The sequence below is a fragment of the Amblyomma maculatum genome, chromosome 11 (assembly GCF_055883805.1).
Source record: "Amblyomma maculatum isolate TAMU_Amacu chromosome 11, ASM5588380v1, whole genome shotgun sequence".
Lineage (NCBI taxonomy): Eukaryota > Metazoa > Arthropoda > Arachnida > Ixodida > Ixodidae > Amblyomma > Amblyomma maculatum.
In genome coordinates, this window is record NC_139354.1 from 107634538 (window position 1) to 107657770 (window position 23233).

General features: G+C 44.8%; 1 protein-coding gene across 1 annotated transcript in view; it reads left to right on the forward strand.

Annotated features, from left to right (window-relative positions):
- Positions 1–23233, forward strand: part of LOC146174622 (putative aminopeptidase PLBD2) — a 58742-nt gene that overhangs the window by 15195 nt on the left and 20314 nt on the right. The window contains exons 5-9 of the mRNA XM_084585032.1: positions 4219–4430; positions 6545–6636; positions 12070–12230; positions 19557–19652; positions 22735–22806. Of these exons, the coding sequence (XP_084441158.1) occupies positions 4219–4430; positions 6545–6636; positions 12070–12230; positions 19557–19652; positions 22735–22806 (633 nt within the window). The remainder of the gene's footprint in view (positions 1–4218; positions 4431–6544; positions 6637–12069; positions 12231–19556; positions 19653–22734; positions 22807–23233) is intronic.

The window sequence follows — 23233 nt, forward strand, 5'->3', positions numbered from 1 at the left end:
AGATTGTTATAATTAATTTAGCGGACGCGATAGTTTTGTCCCATACAGCTTGCCAACTAGAATTAGCATTACAAAACTGTCAATGATTTTAGAATTTAATGCAACCAGGCTCTAGTTTTCAACAAAGTTTCGGGGACATTTGTTTATGTACGGGACAACACATAAAATATCTCTGTCGTTGGGCAAATTTCGTCGTCCAGAAAGTTTTCGAAGAAGCGTACAAAATGTATTGCCACTATCTGAGCAATTCTTATCAGCAGCTGTGAGAATATTACCCGGTCCACAAGCTTTAGACGCGTTTCGACTGTTCGGCAGCATTTGAATACCAGAGACCCAGACGCAGACAAGTCCATTTATCGAAACGTTGGCTAGACCTGCGAACTGAGGCTTCCCCTTCAACCTTGTTAAGTGCTTTTTCATGTAGAGATGTTAAACATAACATGATCCATCGATAAATATCATAGGAGGCTGCATGTGTGGCTAGCGAGAATGAATTATCAAATATAGACTCAAAATAAATACTAAACAACTCCTCTTAATTTGGTAGTCAGACCTAATGAACAGCCAAGGAAGTCTGGTGTAAATCGGCCTGCTCCGTCCCTTCTCATCGATTACCATAGCGAATAGAGTTCAGCAACAGTTTGATACCAAAACTTGCCTATAAAGAAAAACGACGATCTGAAGCCGGCAGCAGGCTATAGGAGGGAGGCCTATTACATTATCCAATGTTGATCATAATATTTCAGCTTAAGTCATCTCAAATCAGCTGCAGCTTCAGGTAGTGCTTAGGGCCGTCGTTAATCTGAAATACATATCAACTTAACAAGCATATATTTTTAAACGCCTATAAAAGCCTAATGTTTCAGCACTTACCGGCTAAACATCTTGTTCATTATACATTATAATTGATCGATGATATAGCATCTCCACGCGAAGAGAATTATTTAGCACCGTGCCGTGACATTTCCGCCTATACACTTTACCTTGTGTATTTGCTAACGGAATCCCTTTGAAGTGCGTTTGGGATGATGCATACAACGAATACCATCATTTCTGCATGGGAAGAATTTCGATTCGTCTAACAAAATTTTCCACTGGTCTCCTATTCACACCAGATGTTCATTTGTCTATGAACACCGATTATTTTCACGTATGGGAAGCTTTTCATCTGCGCAGAAGTCTAATTCGCACATGGCGTTTCATAGTTCATAAAGCTGATTCAAATGATGGTGAAAGTAGAAATCAAATATTTCACAAATGTTAGTGACACGTAGTCGAGAGTTTTACAATCTCTTACGAATAATATTTATCTCGAAAAATTTAATTTGTCAGTCCGATCTGTCCGGCGAAGATTAAAAAACAAAATAAGCTTCCTATGCATCTGTATCTCTTCCCAGTTCGCAAAGCCGACGACTGCGCTACTCCGAAGAGCTCAGTAAGTTAACGGTGTTACACGATTTATCCTAGAGCTGTGACTCACTGCCATTTTAGAAGTCGCGGTAAGGCTATGTTCAGCTAGCGCTCCACCCAAAAAATGTCACATGGCACTCATCACATTGTCAGCTTGCTTACAACCCCTTCAGGGCGAAGGCATCTCCCATATTTCACGCACTAACTCGGTCTAATGCTGGCTGCATCTATGTAACCCCTGTACACCTCCTAGTCTTACTATTCTAACTTACTGCGCTCTCTGCTACACTTGTCTTCTCTTTGAGTCCACTCTATGCCTTTAGGGACTGTCAGTTAATTGTGATACCGCCAGCGTCACGTAGAACGTGGTCAAGAGCGAGGGCGAAAGCTGTGCTAGAACTCTCTTACGCTACCTATGGCTTCAAGACTGCCAGAGGGTCTCGGTTCTCGCAGTCTTGAAGCCATAGGTAGCGTAAGAGAGTTCCCGCACAGCTTTCGCCCTCGCTCTTGACCACGTTCTACGTGACGCTGGCGGTATCACAGGACGTTCCACGTACACCGCTATGGTTGAGGGCGGCGCTGGTGAACACTCTTAGGGTTCGTATACATACAACGTTAATACCCAAGAAAGTAGCAGGTGGGACAGCGGCCAATGTAGCTCCATTGGAAGAGCACCGGACGCGATATTCGGAGGTCGTGGGTTTGTTCCCTCACCGTCGGTACGTTGTTTTTCCTTCTACTTTGTGTTTATCTTTCCCCTAAACAGATTACATTACTAATTTATGTGATTACCGAAGTAAAAATTAAAAAAAAGACAAAGTAAAATCCTCAATGCTTTCCTTGGCCTCTCCGACTGTTGGCTTCTTCCTTCATGTATTACAACGAGTACCCTCATTTCTCCTTAATTTATCTGCACACACACACACACACACACACACACACACACACACACACACACACACACACACACACACACACACACACACACACACACACACACACACACACACACACACACACACACACACACACACACACACACACACACACACACACACACACACACACACACACACACACACACACACACACACACACACACACACACACACACACACACACACACACGCACACGCACACGCACACGCACACGCACACGCACACGCACACGCACACGCACACGCACACGCACACACACACACACACACATATATATATATAGAGAGAGCCCCACCGGGGTGGCTCAGCGGTTACGGCGCTCGACTGCTGTGCCCAAGGAAGCGGGATTTATTCACGGCCTCGGCGGCTACGAAACGATGTGGCGTCCGTGTGCTGTGTGATGTCAGTGCACGTTAAAGAACCCCAGGTGGTCGGAAAATCCGGAGTCCTCCACTACGGTGTCTCTCATAGCCTGAGTCACTTTGGGCCACAAACCAATCAACATATATAGCAGTTCAGAAGAAAGCCTTATGAACCAGAAATATGCGCTTATAAAATAGACTGATATATGCTTAAAGACACAAACAAGGTTTTACTGACGTTTCGACTGGGGTACAGTCTTCATCAGAGTGGCATATTACAGATCCAGATCAGTATTTATAGCGGTTGGAGGGAGGCAGCTACAGTGCGCCTGAGTCAGACCCCTAAAGAAGAAGAGAGAATAAAAACGAAAGAAGAAAGATACAAAAATACACATGACACGTGATGAGTGACTGTTCACAAAGATGCTCAGTAGTCATATTAAGTTGTACACGGGGCCACAACATAAAACTTCGGAATGCACACATACACACACACAAACACAGAGACCAGCCAGTCAAGCATGAGTTGCACAGGTGTCCGAAATTTTCTGTTAAGAATTTCGGACCCCTGTGCAAAAGACACCCTGCTGACACATTGTTCTCCTGCCCTTGCTATCTCAGCCGCTCTTTTTTTTTTTCTTTTTTCTCTCGTCCGGTCGTTGCAGTGGCGATAAAAAATTACTGCTTTATTGAGAAAAGGGTAGCAAGATGCCGCAAAACCACCTTCCCACCCTTGCCAGGGTACACGACCGCCCTCTTCTCTCTCCTTCTCATGGAATTAGGTTAATTTCTCGTTCTTTATCTGAAGGCAATGAAGGACGAAAAAAACATCCTACGGACCGAATACATCCCGGCACTTCGTCTTGTCATGCAATCATATATGTCCAAAGACCTGTACGCGGATGACACGGGTTCGTTGAAATGTGAGTTAACATTGTGACAAAAGTTATGCTCATTCGCGGGCTAGCCGAGGTTGCATTCCTCAGGTTCAAAATTATGACTAGCTAGCTGTATTGTGCTAAACATTACGCGTTTATAACCGAATAACTACGGTCTCATAGTGTTCCTTGCTAAAAGAAACAAACAAAACAAAAACAACCACGACAGTAAACAGGCGGAGCACGCGCAGATAGGTAAGGGACAAGCACTGAGCGCCATGTGTGGTCACTGCCTTTGGTTGCGAGTCCCATAACGTGAAAAGTACCCCCCAGCAACACCGCGCAAAATACAAAAGGAGATCACACAATGCTATGTATGCGCACTAGTTTGCGTTTCTTCTCAAGTTTTTGCATGTTTCCTACTTTACGCCAGCAACGTTGCGGAATCAAGTATCACATTTCTATGACTCTCCCCTCCAAACAACACACATGAATGTACCAAGCGCGAGACCAGGGCAGGGAAGCTACTAAGGCGCGCGAGCCGCAGGTAAACTCACCCCCCCCCCCCCCTCACCTCTGGGCGTGCTGGCAATGTCGCAGGTGAACAGAACCGATGTGTCCCCATGCAGGCTTTTGAATCTCTACAAGGACGTGGGCGACCTGGAGTGGGCCTTCGCGAAGCGCGGACCGAGGGCGCCCCGAGACCCCGGCGTCGCCTTCTTCAAGACCACGGACGGCAACGGTGATGCTATTGCGTCGCACGCCACTTGGGGTCACTACGGCGCCATGAATAAGGTGCTTAAGAAGTACTTCTTCCGCTACAGCTTGCTTGCAGGATCAGGTAAGCGGCGGCTGCTTTATCGTCCGAAATTGTTTAGAGCAATACAGAGCGAAAGGACTAGCTGGCGTAGCAGGGTGCACGGACTAATACCATTATATTACCAAACCCGAAAAACACGCAGCGTTGTGCCCTCTGCGTTCTTGTGTCCCCAAGCTTATGTGCAGTTTTGGATGTTTAATTTTTGCCCAGCGTGGTTTGAAAAATACCCCTCGGGGTAAAAATTAAAATCAGGGGACCGATTTCTCCTTTATTTATTCTAGCCGCGTAGTTGGAGGTTTCCCGAAAACACATTGTACCATTCTGGCTTTCAGTTGCAGATAATTTTAGCATTGTAGGGCCCTTTTGCCGTTGTAAAGCGGATGGCCCAAATAGGAGAACGTCTCAGCTTGGATACTTGAACCAGGGCGAAATGTTTTCAAGAACGAAGTTCCATTGAAAGCTTTATAGCTCATTTTTAGAGCTGTACTACAAGCTTGTGTATATGTTAAGGGGTAAATACGCTTTTTTTAATAATGTTTCTGAACGCCGTGTCACTACTATTACTAGAAGTATATGGTACAAGTTAAGAATGTCATGAAACTCATTTTGAGAGCCGCAAGAAAGGGCTATTGAAGATATCTTTATTATTATTCGGCACAGATCGGACGGGCGAAACATTTCTCAGATAAATTGGTCAGATGCAGGGCGGTCAAATGCAAGAACACTATAATCATTAGCATTGTTTAGCGACCACTACACAGGCGGCGCTGTCACATCGCTAATAATGGGCGGCCAGAACTGCACATGCGTCGTTCGGTTCGTTTATAGCGTAGACTCCTTCGCGCCGGCACTAGGAAGGCACTTGCTGACGCATGCACTGTTCCAATGGCAGAGCAGCGCGTTGGGACCAGTGGTGACTCATGGGAGTTCCCTTCTTGTTCTCCTCCGTTTTGGCGCCAACATCACCGTTGCTGTGCTGACAGCAGGAGCTAAACACATTTCGTGCAAGAAAGTGCCAGCCGCAACACATTCTTAAAAAGCAAACAAAGGACGCCGAAAAGGCTTTACACTTGGCATGATCGCAGCGTTCCGTGAAACGCATCAACGACTCCTGGCGGACCGAGATGTATGTTCGCGCGCCTTAAGTGCTATCTAATTGCAAATTAATAAGACTAAGTGAGAATTTTTGACAGATGAAGCATATTTAAGGCCGTCTTTCTTCCGACTTAATGGCGGGCGCTTACAAGGCTAATGATTCGGAGACACTGACACTGCCAGCTGTTCTCTTACTTTCTTCGAAGAAGTCGTGAACCAAAGCTTCAGAAGATCCAAAGGGGATTAGCTGCCGTTTTTTAACTTGTTGAGCAGATGCCTGCAAAGACTCAGGCGTGGCGTGGAAACAAAACAGGAATACAACAGGAAAGCATACGGACGAGCCACCAGGCTAACTCGTTATATGGTCAGCCCCTGTTGCAGAGGATAGGCCGACAAAAAGTAAGTGATCAGGGCTTAAGCTCTCGATGACGGCGTCATCGTGGTTGCGGGTTTCACGTCACTGATTAAACGAAGCAGAGGTGCGCTGCCGATTATTCTAGTTGTTTTCGGGGTCAGCATCCCAGCCTTGCCGATGGCACGACGATGGCCTTCGGAAGTTTAAGGAACGAATGTTTCAGTTTTTGGAGACCGGAGCTATATTTTAGGAGGCTAGATGGAGGGCGTTACTACACTAAACCAACGAAAGTATATAGTGCTTGTGTGTGCGAAGCAAGCTTTTAGCTAAAGTCGTTTAAATCTGTAAATGTGAAACGCTTCACCCCTCCCTCCGTCGCACACACACATTGCTTATCCTTCATTGTGGAACGGGAAAAATGGTTCCATGACTCATTGCTTCATGGAGAAAGACCAGTCTGTGCAGAAATAAAGCGGCACACCGTAAGCGTCGCGCGCTGTAAGCTTCCTGTTCGTGGCAATTTAGTAACCTGAATATGCTTAGCGAAAAGAGAATAAAGAAAGATGTGCGCTAAGACTCAGCTGGACATACTACTGCATCTTGTTCTGCTCTTGCCTTCTGCTATGTGCATCAAGTTGCCGTGCGGAATGGTGTCCCGCAACGACTGTGCGCTCTATCTGCTCAGGTCAACCAGTGCCAGCGACCACAGTGACCTTCTCCGGGTATCCGGGCAGCGTGTCATCGGGGGATGACTTTTACCTGACCAACATGAACCTGGCAAGTCCTATTATCAGGGTTGTTCTCACGCATTTGCTTCTTTGTGCGCTGCGATGTTGGTAGAGCAGAAGTACTTCGTTGTTGAGAGAAGCCAACTGAGTTCTTGTACTCGGGAAAGAAAGAAAAAAAGAAGAGTAATGCTTAACAATACGCATTTAGTTAACTGGGCGAGCAAATGAAAGGTAAGAAACGATTGCCCATTGGGACTGAACCCACAACCTGAACATGTCGCGAGCGGTGAAGCAGTAACCTGCTTGCGGACGGCAAAGCTCAAGGGCTACGAGCACTACATCTAAACAATTTTAGGGCTCAGTATTTTCCATTCAATGCAAGCTTCAGCGCCGCACAGCACCGAACAGCGCAGTGCAGTTTAAAGCCTGCTGCTTGCCATAAAGTACGCTCAAAGAAAGATAACCATACCTGGTTCGAATGACGGTCGATTCATAAAGTAGGCTACAAGGTGTGTTTACAAGGTGTTGGAGTAACAGCGCGCCTGATTGAGAGGTGATCTCGAGTTCTTCACTTATGAATGTATTACTTAAAATTAAGACTGGGAAAGAATAGAGAGGTGTTTTTTTTATTTCTTCGCTTATGTAGAGGAATCCCCTCTTTGTTCTTGCGATAAGAAAATGAGCACTATCCTTTATAAACTACCGAAACATCGAACTAATGGAATATATTTTTCGCACTACGAGGATCAGTGATGAGCATTATTATGACAAAACAAGGCAAATGGGAGAGGGGCTCTATCGAATTTGTTGGCCCTCTCAAATTAGTCATTGCTTTAAATGATAAGGTGAGTATTTTTATAACTATTGAGTAAATGAAAAAAAAGACGGGTCAAAGAAACATGTTGGATATTTGCGCGAACGAAGGTTAATATCTTTTGGCTAGAAAACTTCTGTAAGAACAGGGATGGCCATGCATTACAGGAGGATGAATGATGATCTGAACCCAAATTTCTTAATAATCAGTAGAGCTATGCAAACGACAAGGGCTGAAAGAACATCCCTATGCGCAATACTTTTCGTCACGATTGAACGGCCAGATAGGGAGACGACGAGAAGGCATTGTTATCCTTATTATCTTTGTGGCTGTTCTCAGGAATAGAGAGGTGAGACGTAATTGTTTCGCCACGACTTATGTGACTATGTAACATGCGTTGAGCAGGGATCAATACCACGCACGACATAATTAAGTTCGTCAGGCTAGTTAAGTTGCTCAGTTAAATAAAAATTGTCACAGCTGAACTTGCAGGGGCTTAGCGCATCAAAGAATATGAACTGATTGGCTTTTGACGTATAATATGTGGAATGGCTGAAGTTTCCGGATATAGGCCGGGCCATAGACGGCAAGATATGCTCTCTATCCTTGCTCCTACCCTTAAAAAAAAACAACGCAGCGGCGTCAGAATTAGCTATCGCCCTCGGCGCGTCACGGGTGTCTAAGAGGTTGTACCGCGCGTTCAAATTTCGGCTTCCACGTGCAAGTGCCTGCATGGTCTGGCTTTGAGGTTGAGCTGTGCTCGAAAGGAAGTTGACGAAGGCAACGAATGCCCAGAGCGTGACAGTGGCTGCTGGTAACGTGCGATGTTATGCTGCGGTGATAAATCATTCGCTTAAATCAGGGGCCGTGGAAGCTGAGCAGGATCCTTCTCCGTTAGTTCGAATCATATTCTTGACCGCGCAACTGGTTTATGTTACGTTTTATTTTCTTTCGGCCCCTCACGTGTCGCGTTACGTTCCATCTAAATCACTATGCCGTGACTTAAATGCTTCAGAGGCTCATACGAGACATTCTCTGTTCGCAACCTTTCGGGTAAGAGCGCCATGAAACTCGCCATTGTTTGCAACATTTTAGGTTTCAGTCAGTGACAGTTTCGGGCCACGATAACAGACGAGTCTGGAGTCTGGAACCTGAAGCCGGGGCACCTTTATCGTCGCGCATGCGCGGAGAACAATGCCCCGCACCGCTGAAATCTATGGGAGGTGCATTGCTTCATCTCCTCAATGGGTCAGCCCCGCAGGTGAGCTACCTTGGATCTGAGAGAAGCATGCAGCTCACGCCGCAGAAATTGCAAATCATGTGAGTGAATTGAAATTTGACCAGATCCCGTATTGGATCTGATACTAATAACTGGGACTTTGGACGATCTCTCCACTTATTATAGCGCGTATTGCGAGCGCAACACTGCTCATGTGGCACCGGAAGGCAGTAGATCAGAATGCTAGAAGGGGGATGCGAAGTAAATTGATTTTGCGATTGGGTCAAAATTTCACAATAGCTGTTACTGTGGGAAGTCAGAGGGAGCAGTGAACAATCGGTCAGTGCCACGCAGAGCGAGGGAGCGTATACTGAAGAAGAATATAGATATACTGAAGGTGCATGCTGCCGTAGAAGTGACAGATGATCTCCCGGAGCACTGCACCGGATTCTGATGACTCTGACTCAAAGTACTTCATATCTCTAGCTGAGAAAACGCTAGATAACTCCGTCACATGCCATCCATAGCTTTCGGTGGTCGCGTTTCAAAGCATCGTCACGGGAGCTGCTATATCAGTGTCAAAGCATTGTTTTTTCAACACAAACGCTGGCCTGAGTTTGCGGTGCAGTAACTATCAACTGAAATGGAATGTCACAGGGCTTAGTGAGGTTAGGAGGCCGAATGAGGCATATAATGTACTGAAGGATGGGCATGCACTGTGCTATCGAGGTTTACCAGAGAGGCGACAACTAGGAGTAGGTTTCCTTGTCAATAAGTATATAGCGGGTAATATAGATGAATTCTATAGTATTAATGAGAGGGTTGCAGGCATCGTAATTAGGCTTAATAAGTGGTATAAACTGAAGGTTGTACAGGCCTATGCACCTACATGTAGTTATGATGACCAGGCAGTTGAAAGCTTCTATGAAGATGTAGAATCGGCAATGCGAAAAGTAAAGACGCAGTATACTGTACTAATGGCCGACTTCAATGCCAAGGTAGGGAAAAAAAACAGGCAGGAGACAAGGCAGTAGGTGACTATGGCATTGGTTCTAGGAATAGCAGGGGGGAGTTACTAGTTGAGTTTGCAGAGCGCAATAACTTACGAATCATGAATACCTTCTTCAGCAAACCGAAGAACCGAAAATGGACATGGAAAAGTCCTAACGGAGAGACTAAAAATGAAATCGACTTCATAATGTGTTCAACCCCCGCCATTGTGCAGGATGTAGAGGTAATCGGGAAAGTTCGATGTAGTGACCACAGGATGGTGAGGTCCCGAATTAGCCTAAATCTGAAGAAGGAACGCAATAGATTAGTAAGAAAGAAACCCATCAACGAATTAGCGGTGAGGGGGAGGGCAGAAGAGTTCAGGATCTCGCTACAGAATAGGTATTCAGCTCTAAAAGAGGATGGCGACATTACCCTAGAGGCAAGGAACAATAATTTCAGAGCTATCATTACTGAGTGCGCGGTAGAAGTAGGCGGTAGGATAGTTAGAGAGCATACCGGTAAGCTGTCTAAGGAGACGAAAGATTTGATTAAGAAACGCCAGAGTATGAAAGCTTCCAATCCAACAGACCAGATCGAATTGGCCGAGATATCAAAGCTAATCAATAAGCGCAAGGTGGCCGATATAAGGAAGTATAACATGGAGAAAATTGAGCATGCTGTAAAGAACGGGGGAAGCCTTAAAGCGGTAAAGAAGAAATTGGGCATAGGCAAAAACCAGATGTATGCGATAAGGGACAAGGCGGGCAACGTCATCACTGATATGGAAAAGATAGTCAAAGTAGCCGAGGAGTTCTATACAGATCTCTACAGTAGCCAAAGTAGTCAGGACCGTAATGAGATTGGCGGTAGGGAAAAACAGTCAAACGTTCCACCAGTGACGAAGGACGAGGTCAAGAAAGCACTACAAACTATGAAAAGGGGGAAATCAGCTGGAGAGGATCAGATAACTACAGATTTTCTCAAGGACGGGGGGATATTGTGCTAGAAAAACTGGCCACCCTGTATACGCAGTGCCTGGTGTCATCGACGGTACCGGAAGCATGGAAGAATGCAAACATTATCCTCATTCACAAGAAAGGGAACTCTAAGGACCTTAAAATTACAGACCAATCAGCTTACGGTCTGTTACGTATAAGGTATTTACTAAGGTAATCGCTAATAGAATCAGGACAACCTTAGACTGCAATCAAGCAAAGGATCAAGCAGGGTTTCGGAAACGGTACTCTACTATCGATCATATCCATAGCATCAATCAGGTGATAGAAAAATGCTCAGAATATAACCAGCCCTTATACATAGCATTCATTGATTACGAAAAAGCATTTGACTCAGTTGAAACCTCGGCGGTGATGCAGGCATTGAGAAATCAGGGGGTAGACGAGCCGTACGTGAAAGTGCTGGAAGATATATATAGTGGCTGCACAGCAACCATAGTTTTACATAAAGAAAGCAACAAAATTCTCATAAAGAAAGGTGTTAGGCAAGGAGACACAATCTCCCCAGTACTATTCACAGCTTGTTTAGAGGAAGTATTCAGAGGCTTGGAATGGGAGCAGTTAGGGATAAGGGTAGATGGAGAATACCTCAGTAATCTGCGATTTGCTGATGACATTGCCTTGCTAAGCAACTCTGGAGATGAACTGCAAATAATGATTGATGACCTAGACAGGAAAAGTAAAAAGGTAGGCTTGAAAATCAATATGCAGAAAACTAATGTAATGTTCAACAGCCTCAGGAAGGAACAGGAGTTTACATTAGGTAGCGAAATATTGGAAGTAGTAGGCGAATATATCTACTTAGGACAGGTAGTAACCGCAGATCCGGACCATGAAAAAGAAATAACAAGAAGAATAAAATTGGGATGGAGCGCATTTGGCAAGCACTCGCAGATTATGGCTAGCAGCTTACCGGTATCGCTCAAGAGGAAAGTATACAACAGTTGTATCTTGCCTGTACTCACCTATGGGGCTGAAACGTGGAGGCTAACCAAGAGAGTTCTACATAAGTTGAGGACAACCCGGAGAGCTATGGAACGAAAAATGGTAGGGGTAACATTAAGAGATAGAAAGCGTGCAGAGTGGGTCCGAGAAATAACTCAAGTTACCGACATTCTAGTGGAAATTAAGAAGAAGAAATGGACATGGGCAGGATATGTAGTGCGAAGAGAGGATAACCGATGGTCGCTGAGGGTAACAAACAGGATTCCAAGGGAAGGAAAGCGTAGCAGGGGGCGGCAGAAAGTTAGGTGGGCGGATGAGATTAAGAAGTTCGCAGGGGTCAAGTGGATGCAGCTAGCACAGAACCGGGTTAAGTGGAGAAATATGAGAGAGGCCTTCGCCCTGCAGTAGGTATAATCACGCTGATGATGATGATGATGAACTATCAACTTTCTCATTTACTCCTAGAGGAATAACTGAGCGTGTCTTGATACGCAGGCCGTGCTTGGCACAGGGGTACGCAACCAGAACGACGACCTTTGGGTGCGTGTGGCACCCAACAGCAGCGTGCCTTCAGCATTCCGCAGCCTGGCGGCATCGCGACTCGCCCGCAGTGCCAAGGAGTGGGTGCACGTCTACTCCAGGGGTGGAGGAGGAACGTGAGTAATTGCGAGCTCTTCATGCGGAGCACTTTACTTTTGGCCACACTCCAATGGGAACCTATTCGATAGTTTCACCATGCTCTGCATATTTCTTCTCATACCTGGAACTTTTTTCTTATTCTTTCGTGGTATAGGCGAACAGGGAGAGAGCATTCAACGGCGAGCACGTTAATACGTAAGGCTGGAACTCACTACGGGGAGCCAATCGCTAATTTCCTCCTCGGAGAAGTGAATCTCTAATTGCAGACACATGATGTCCTTCTTTGTTTTTAGTCACAGAGAGGCATCTCGTTTCAACGCAGAATCGTCAGTAACCCCATGTCGACAACAATTGCCGGTCAGCTTTGGAGGCATAAATCTTTTGAAGCCTCGTAACCTCTAAATGTTACGAGCAGTAACATTTAGTACGTTGCAGTTGGAAGTGGTCATGGCCGTGCACTGATAGGCCGTTGGTGCAATCGCGCACCGGCGCTGATTGTTCTTTCGCTAATGGAAATGGTCGGACGAGGGGTCGATCGGCGGGTGGTGTGAAGTCATAGCACCTGAAGGCGTGGTCAGTTAGAAGGAGCCGCCAATATGGTAAATGCATAATATAATAGAAGGTTGGTACGTAAGGAAATCAAACACATGGGACCACTGGACCTGCAGTTCGAATCCTCGCCGCTTCGAGAAGATCACGCGCGTTTCTCTGGGAGGTAACCAGGGAGCGTCGACTTCTCTGACTCCAAGAAGCGATGACCCCGTGGAGCTCGAAACTTTCACCCTAAGATATGTCGACGGACACTGATTACCACACGTGGACTATTTCACCAAAAACGAAATCGACGCCGCGCTATAATCGATAAGAAGCGAGCCCTAATGTGTCAGCTGTCATTTCAATCCACATACGATAAAAAGACAACCATGCTTTTATAAGCCCCCCCCCCCCCCAAAAAAAAAAAAAAAAAAAAAAAACGCTCTCGAAGTTTACGCTGCGCAATGTAATTGATAGTTTAAAATTTTCTCCTTCTTTTCACTGTAATAATCTATTTGTACGTACAGAGTTCACCTTAAGCGTTTTTATTTTATGACCAAAATCATATGTTTATGTATACTTTTGCAAAGACATCCTGCCATAGCGCACCATTGCGCTTCCATGCCACGCTGAACTGTACCCAAAAGAATACAACTAACGGATAAACTGTGTTGAGAGATGATGACTCAATCTTGTAAAAGAAAATTGAAATATAACCTACAGATTACATCATGGCCGTACAAGAATGACGTTTGCAAGGCACAAAATAGGAATCCGCCAGAGCTGCTCTAGGTGCTCTTGGCATGGATGAGGCGACTAAGCGGCGTACCTTATTTCCATAGCGAGGGCTTGTTGAATGCTGAGAAGGTAGAAATGATCCGAGCAGCAATCTCGCATTTCTATTGGAACCGGATCAACTGAAACTTTCACACCTTGAAGGACTATCTTTGCATATATGTTCAAACCTTCATGATAGGTTGTTCTCGGTGTTGTACAGTCCCCAGGATTAACAAAACCACCGCCTAAGCCATCTTAGGTCGGCCTCTTCCTACCGACATAAAGTGAGCACGACCTTGAACATTGACTTGAGTGAAACGTTGTGCATGCTAGGAGAAACTTCTATTCTTTATAAGGCGGTATTTGACATCCAGCCCCATGCATATTTGCTGGCAGCGTGTCCGGGCATCAATAACAAACGAGAAAAAAAAAAACTGTGTACTTTGTCCATTGGACCCTTTACTAGCCTCTGGCTATGGGTCCAAGCAGTGTCTGCCTATTTTTCTGTAGCACACCAAAAAACAATAAAAAAATGCACCACAGAATTGATTTATAGCTATGCGACCGCTAGGATGAGAATTTCGGCTGGAATTTATCTTTGTCCATGAATTCAAAGGCTTGGTATGGAACGAAGAATATTTGAAATTACACTATTTCTCCTGAGCTAACGAGAATTGGCGAGATTCTTCTTAAAGCGCATTGAAATGAAACGGCATCGTGCCCGTGCATTGGCAGATGATAGCGCTTTGTAGTGGATATATAGGTCGTGGCTGGGGCTTCAGCTGGGTATTCCTTCGCAGACTGACGCCATAGAGAACAGAGACACGGTGGTGTGGTGCCTGTTGTAAAGCGGCAAAACAAAACTTGTGGTCATTGTTTTAACGCGTTTGGAGAATATCTGGCCAAGTATACTTCCATGCTCTCATCCTTCCATTTCATTGACTAATCCGGAAATTAGCACACACCAGGACAGTTTGTTACCCATGATGCCTTTATTGTCGGGTGAACAGCGAAGCCGTAGAATGGATTCGTGGCATATGATTCCCGTTGAAAATATTCTTTTAGAATTATCACCGAGAAGACCAGGTCATAGAGAAACATACTCACATAAAGAGCGGACACTTCCATAGGGTCCTGCGGCCGAGCAGCGCCAGCGCCCCGAGCGGCTGGTCAGACCGCTAATTATGTCCTCCGAGATTATCGGCGCGTGATTTGCTCTGTTTCAGTTTCGCTTTCGATAGAAATGCTTTCAATTCTGACTTACCTTAAGCTGTTGAAATATTCAACTACATCGTCTAGTGTTGCGCGCAAGTGCTTTAACGATGCCATGCATACGGAGGTATTAAAGTCGCGGATCGCAACCTCTTTACTGGCAATACCGGCAAGGTTCTCGCAGAAAATAAGCGTGGCTGACTTAGTTCATGCAGGTTAGAATAATGCGATCAGAGCTGTTGTTATTGCAATTTTTTGCCGTTATTGAGCCGCTTTTCTCAGTGGCCCACAAGGACGCAGTGGTTCCAAACAAAAAAGTTTATTTTCTTGTTTACATATTGAATGGCAGAGAAAGAATACTAGATCACACACTTTATAAAATACATCATATTACAAAGAGCAACAAGATTTGAAGGTATAGTGAAGCGCGCGAAACAGTGTCACGATAAAGAAATTTCGCATACCGGCTGTGTGTTTTTCCTCTGAAACATCACCCGTGAGAACAACAGAAAAGGAGTTGTGAACTGATAGACACAAGTAAGGAGGAAAAAATGCAGGCACAGCCCACGCGGAAATTCTATAAATCAGCCTTGAACAGTAGGCTGCTCAGACATTTAAACACAACACAATGAATACATAATAGTAACCCAATGCTTTGCTTATACCCATGATCGCGGACAAAATTGCCCTCTGCCCGTATGGCAAAGGTATAACAGAGAATCCACTGTTAGCGACTAATAGCAGTATATGTCGTCAAAATGCAGGCCCCGAACAAGCAGCAGCGCTTTTTAGACCCCAACGAGAATGCTTTAGCCATGACAAAGAATTCGGCATGTAAAAATGATGCTCATGAAGCGGAAAAGCCCATGCATTTTGCAAACACAACGAAGTAAACACCATTCACAAAACGATCATAAAGGCGCAACACGCAGTTCTTGTAGTGCCGAAAAAACGTTTGTGTTAAGATACATCTGAGCCACCGAAAAATTCTTTGTCTTAAAGCTCTCTTAGAAAAATACGCAATCGAAGGAATGCACATGTTCTTCAGAAAAACAGGACACAAAAACATACAGTAACTGTCCACTAAAAGTGTTTCACGGCTCCTATTTTATGTTACACGTGCTAAATACGTTCACGCTGCGCAACAAGCGACTTGCTAAAAGCGTTCTTAGCTCAAAAAAGAGCGAAAATATTTCTGCAGACAAAAGGAAACAAGTTACCGGCCAAACGAGGTGACGCATTGAAAAGCACAATGAAGTGGACGTAACCGGCGGCACATGACCGGCTCAGCATCAACGTTTATGTGGAAAGATCAAGGAAAGCATACGCTTTGGTGCAAGCCAGTGTATGTATGATAAGCTATCTACCTTTGAGGTGGAGTGGAAGCGAACATCGTTACGCCGCCTCGTGGGTGGTCAGACCCTTACTTGCTCGGCCGCGAAAAGGCTCGAGTGTCCGCTCTTTACGTAAGTATGTTTCTCTATGACCAGGTGTTGTATCACATGAGAAGTCACAACATACAAAAATTGCCAAAGTGCTCGCTGAGGTCCTGACATTCCTTTCACTAGATATGAAGAAGCCAATTTAAGCGGGGCAGAGGAAAATTTTAATGTGTTACAATATTCTTAATGTAACGTAGTGTAATCCCGGCGTCTGGGAAATGAGACTCCCATCAATAATCAAGATATTGCTCATCCTTTGCAAGCACACACACACTATGTTGACTCAGTATGCACATACACAGTTTGTGAACGTAGTCATCATGCTGACTATACGCACAGCCGGGAGAAAGGCTTCTTCCATATTCCTCCAATTAACCATGTCCTGTGCTAGTTGCAACCCCCTGACCCCTGCGAACTTCTTAGCCTCATCCACCCACCTACCCGCATGCATAGAAAACGAACACCGCGTCAGACAGATTTTGCACTTTTTTGTAGCACTAACCGCTGGAAGCCAGGGCCGGCTTGAACGATAAAGTCCGAGCTAAGTCCAGACTTAAATGGTGTCTTTAGAAAGATCAAGCTTATTTAAGACGGCTCGTGTTCCGAACGTCGAACGCTTCGGGTTCATGTTCACCAGAGTGTCTTCCCAGAACGGCCTCAGCAACCACTTGGGGCATTTTTCCTCGTAACACAATCTTAAACCGTAAAAAGCAATGGCACGCAAAATTGACGGAATGTGTACATCTTACAGCAGGGACAGTGCCAGCGCATCCCTGTATTTCCCTAATTTCTCTACTTACACAACTGGCGTCCTTGTGTCTTAACCAAGACAGCACTAGAGTCGTAATCATACAAGCGACTTATTCAAGTCAGGATATGAAGCCCAGTCTTGACTCCAGTCTTAAGCGGCCATGCTAGTGGCCTATTCTTTAGACTCCAGTTAAGTCTGCACTTAGCTAAGACAGTCGTAAGATTGTTTTGTGCAAGCGGGCCCAGGTAGTTCTTTTTGTATTATTTGGCCACCTTATGAATTTACTCCTTTTGCAACTTTGCTCAGTTTTATCGCCGCAGCTGTTGCTCTTTACTAAATACTGTGAGACGAATTTTTGTTATGTTGTCCCTTCTGCCGTTCGTTTCTTGCGATGTATTTAAGATTTGAGAATTGTTTAGATTCGCCGCACATTAATACACCTTTCCAGAGCCAAACCCAGAATTTACGGACAACCGCATTTTAATAGTGAGAAAAGTTTTACGAACGCACTTTCTCAGTATCGTAAAACATCAATATAACAATCAGATATATATATATGGAGATATTCCCTCGGGAGACTCCCATATTTTGCTAACAGCGCTCTTTCCAGCGCGGAAAACATTCCTAATCGGTACTATGGCAGTATTTACTGGATGGGCGTGATGGAAAAAACAAATAAATGAATACAGGGGTGCATATCGAAAAACTGAGTAAGCGTTTTCAATATTTCTGTAAAAGTATCTTGCAATGTTATTCACTTGATTCACGATAAAAAAAAAGTTATGTGAGGAGCCTGGTCTTAATTTCAAGTAATTTCAAGTCAGACCGCGAAGACTGTGCTTCCTTGTCCCAATGCGCATTACAAATGGCTAGTCTTTCGTCCTGAAATGAATGCGCCGCTTGGGTTCGAAATAAGGTTTATGCCGTTCTTGCCTCTCTTGTTTGATACTGTATTTACGGTCAGTAAATTTTGTTACGGGAATGTATCTAATGTAACTGACGCTGCGATGGGCGGAACTGGGCGCGAACACTTCAGGAGCCGAGCAGCATCCACTCTGTCAGCGTCGTCTTTCAAAACACTTCGTCATGCACGCATTCCTCGGTAGTCGTCGTTGTCTGTGAGCACAGCACTTCGGTCACGCGTTTCCCAATAACACTATCTTGATGAGGCCTGTGCTGCTCGTTACTATAAGGCGTGTTTAATACGTCGATGTGGGTTTATCGCCAATCGACGTTTTCTTTTTCTTCTTTCGGACAGCCTTTGAGAGCTATAATACATGCGTTTCACTACAAAGCGAGCAATCTAACCGATAGCTTTATATTACGCCATAAAAAAAAAAGCGCCCAGAGAACGCGTTTTTCCCCCACGTATGGTCTGCAGGTGCAAAAGTGTTCACTTTGAAATGATGTGCTCAAGTTTCGAAAATTTCCGCACGGTAAGAGTAATAATGAGTTGTGATAACGCTAGCAGTTTTGTTTGCTGAGCTGCAGGGTGGCGAAAATCACCGCCTGTAGAAAGTCATGTGGTTTTTAACCACTGTCCACCCATTCGCCAAGGCCCACATGACAGTTCTCTGGCTTCCAAAAAAAAAAAAGAGCCAATTTTCTCAGCCTTTGGGTGCATTGCAGTAAGCACGTGTAAGGTCACGTCAGATGAATCATTTAATTTGACTGCATGTTTTTGTCACCTTGTGTCCCACACTCTCCTAAATAATTACCGGCGAACGAAGGAAAAATATAGGCTCTGGAGAGGGCTCCATCACTGTTCCATGCTGCAGTCACTGGCAGTGTGTGAAAACAGCGTCGCAGTGAAAATTCCGCATTCCTTTGTTGTCGCCTCATACAGGCCTGACACTGCTGCTAATAACAGAATCTTTTTCCGTGGCTGTTCTCAACTGGGCCCCTAATGTTGCTTCGACGATCTACGAGATATGAATGATTAAAGGAATGAATCCAGTCCTCAAAATCTTTGCAGCGATCAGCAATCTTTTTGTTAATGAAGACGCCATTTATCACTTAGCTGTGAATTGCGCATTGTGTCAGGCATAACAGATGAAAAAAAAAAATCTGGAAGCAGCAACACGATTTCAGTGTCTGGAAAAGGAGCGCTCGTAGAAAATTGATACGTTGTAATTGCCAGATGCAGACGCTTGTTACATGGTCACCGACAGGAACTCGCTTTTCGTATATTGTGGAATGTGGTGTTTTGAGTGACTTGTTTCCTATAGGGATGAGTTCTTATTAACGAAATACTTTGATGCTCCCCCATGAATTATTGTTTGTACACCGTGATATATTCAGAGGCTAGGGTAAATAAATAATTTATTTTCTTAAGCACGGTCACGTGTAGCAGCGTGCACTTTATATGTTCCAACAAAAGTCTTTTTCACTGGCACTCCTTGCACCATTTGCAGCTAATCTAAAATTGAAAATGTTGCAAACAAATACATCTCGCCTGCACTATCCAACACTTGATTTCAAGTTACTTCTCCTATCAGATACTCTATTAAAATTATATTCGCGGACACATAGCCTTTGTTGTCAACCCGGATTGCTAGCAGAATTCCGATCTCACGGCACATTTTTCTCTTTCAGCTCAACTATGCCCTGTTCGATTTTTCTTTCAGAGGCAACAGCCAGTGGACAGCGATTGACTACAATCTATTCAAGCCCAAAATGAAGAAATTGGCCCCAGACTTTGTGTGGTATCACGAAGAGCTCCCGTGAGTGCACTAATTGTTTTAATGCAATATCGCACTGAAATGCTTCCTTGTGATGACCTGGAAGACCATCATCATCGTAGTCAATCACTTTGAGTCTATTTCGATTCGACGTTCAGTTGAGTTACAGCTGTGGCACCCCTACCCCAAGAAGCTATCTTATCAGTCACCATGATTTCCGGCGGCTGCCTACTGCGCTTTCAATATCTAATGGAGAATTTCCAACTGCCTTTAGGAGCTATTTCGCAGTCAGCAAAGCAGCAAAATATCCAGGTATCCAAGGGACCGTTCTGCGACGGTCTATTCAGAACACAGATTTTGCTCGAAATCCCCCATTGAAACTTCTGCTAGGTTACGGGGAGCAAGACAAGTTGCCCCGGTTCGGAATCTGCTGTTAGAGTCGGCTCTGTGGGCAGTCGGTTGCCGGCTCGAGCGACTTATTTATTTGGATTATTTCGTTGTGGAAGCTGCACTGGGGACAACTGAAGCTGCCTCGTATCACTGGATTGCTGAATTGTAAACAGGAATACCTTTCTTAAAACAGAGTGGTCGCAAGGTAGAAACAAGGCGAAAAAATGATATCCAGGTGTCATCAGCGGTCGATTTCGCAAGTATGCTATGGTGACGCCGAAATATTTGTTTGCGAATCTCCAAGGCCACGTTTGGCTTCCATACAGTGACCTGGGAGTGCATTTCGATAGTTACGCCGCGAGTTCAACTCGAGCAGTGAGAACATTGAATCTCTGCTAAAAATATGTATTTTGGTCAACAAATAACGCAACTTCTGTTGCTGTGCAATCGTAGTCAGAGAACGACATATAATCGAATCTTATTTTAGGAATAAACACTGGAAAAAGTTAAGGTTCCAGTTCGTGATCCGTTTAATTTTGCTTTAGGTATGTCACTGACTCCAGTTTTTTTCTCAGACCCGCGTCGCTTACTATCACTCTTCAAATCATATTCATATAAATTCTCAGTCTATGGCATGATGCACAACTTTCTATCAGTGTTGACGCATTTTCGGTGGCCTGCAAGGTTTGCCGCCGAAAGGCTGCAACTGCTATTGTTCTTATCTTTGAGGATATCATCCAACATTTGGCCATAAAATGAATAACGCATTCTGCAGCGCAAACACCCAGCGAACGACATGAATATCATATACATCGCCGCTGCTTTTGGTGCATCTGTTCTTCGTGCCTGCCTAGCCATATTGTGTCGTATGAAGCTATAATACCAAGTAAGCCATTCCCATCATCATCACTTGAGAGTGCCTGCCAGATGCGTTCGCACCAATTTTATCCTTTCTGAAATTTCGACTCCAATGTCGGGATCAGTAGTCACGCGTCAGCCTGAAGAGTGTGTAGAATCAAGAGTCCTGAAAAACTCAACTGGACGGCGCCAGGGACGGATGCGTCGTTGTTACAAAACACCACGAGCAGGGTGAGGAAGGAATGCTTTCGAAAATGTCGCCTGCTTCAGTGTCCCAATAGTGTTCTGTAAAATGTGTACATTCCCCCTGCTTCCCTGTTGTCTACCGCTGACAGTTTCACCACGCTTGCACGTTCATGTCATCCGCGCCATCGCGGCTAAGTGGCATTGGCGTACTGCTACTGAGCACCAGACCATAGGGTTCGTAGTTCCCTTACCATAGACCATTGTTTCCCTCAGTATTCAAGTTTCAAGTTTATTTCATACATGCATACAAAAAAGTATTGCGATTTGAGTAGAGCCTTCTGTTGCTCATCCTAATTCTGCCTTCATCTGAATATGTGTATTTGCACAGTTAGGGAGAAATTACTAATTAGTATCTACTTGAGGGGAACCGCATGACTATAAGGAAAGCGATTAAAGCTTCCTCAGAACCTTCGCGATGGAAAAAAAAAGAAGGTTATTTGGGATCGAACGCTGGACCACCGCGTGACAGGACAGTCACTTCACCAAATGAGCCAAACGGGAAGCATTGCGGATGGTGAGGCGAGGCCGATGTGAGGTCGAGAGAGGTTCACTGGCCTCCAGGGAGAAGTCCAAAGTGTATTTGATTTCAGTGAAGAAGAATACATTAATTATCATGCTACTGAATTCAGCCAATATGTCGGTGTATGAACAGGGTCTTGAGCAGAGAAAACTTCATTTAAGAAGCGCAAAAATGGAACACAGACGAAGTATAAATTGAGAACGCACGCTGGAGTTTGACTAATATGTTTACTTCAGAGAGTCAGATGACTATAATTTACTATATTGCAAGCACGTTGAACAACGAAACATTCCAATTGTCAAATAATCTTGTAACGAACTGAATATTCCCACTGGAAGAATTCGAAAATAGTGTCATTAAATGAATAAACTCAACCTTGACTACAGCGTTGCTCATAACCCATGTGTGTCGCTTGGGGAAGGTAAAGCCCACAATTTATCATATACAGATTAGTCAACTACTTGGTGCCACACTTTCAATGCCCCGCCGGGGTGGTGCAGTGGTTAGGGCACTTGCTAATGTGCGAAGAATGCAAGATCGAATCCCGGCCGCGGCGGCCGCTTTTCGTTGTAGGCGAAAAGCAAGACGCCCGTGTGCTGTGCGATGTCAGTGCGTGTTAAAGAACCCCAGGTGGTCAGAATTTCTGGAACCCTCCACTACGGCGTCTCTCATAGCGTGAGTCGCTTTGGAATGGTAAACCCCCCCAAACCAAATTAAACCAAACCAAACCAAATGAAACCAAACCAAACTAAACCAAACCAAAGCATACTTTTTAATCACGACAGCCCAGGATGAATCAAAAGTAATCAAAAGAAGGCTCCGCAACTGCGCTCCTCTCGTGTCTTATGCAGTGCCTCGGATGTGTTTTCGTGATATTTTCCAAATTTCTGTGCATTAACCTTTGTGGCGCGATTGTGGCTAGAGCATTTCACAATAATCAGGCTGAATACATTGACATACCGGAATTCTAGCTAAGTCTATAAATATGAATGTGTTCACTTTGCCTGATACTTCGAGCTAGTGCCGCATCTTAATAATGTACAGTATGAAACGGTACCATGCTGTCTACTAGCATAAGCAGATTACAATTCATTTGTTTTCTTCAAACAGGGGATATTCAGTCTCCGCTGACGTCACCACCATATTGGAGAAACAAGGCTACTGGGCTTCGTACAATATTCCGTAAGTGATATTAGTGAGCTCATCACCCACGGCGAAATAACAATACTTGTAAAAATCTATGTACGCTTTGCAACTGAGCAGTTGAGCTCACTACTCTTGATTTCAGCGCCGCTGTTATATCGGCGTAGGCCATTGTCCATACTTACAGGGCGAGCTTAGGAGGGCGGCCACTAAGCGGTAATTGGTTGGAAGAGAGAACATAATAGGAACGGGGGAATGTGATATTCTGCATGTGCTGTACATTTTGCCGAGTGCGCCATCCGAGAAGCATCAGCGGCGGAGATACCACGCATTTGCAGGAGGCTGAAAAATAGGGCTGGCCAAGAGACGACTGTGCGCGGGGAATAAGAGCGTGGTCTACAACTGCACATATGTGCCTGTCTAAGATTCTTCACCTAAATATGTCACGAAATGAAAACACCTCTAC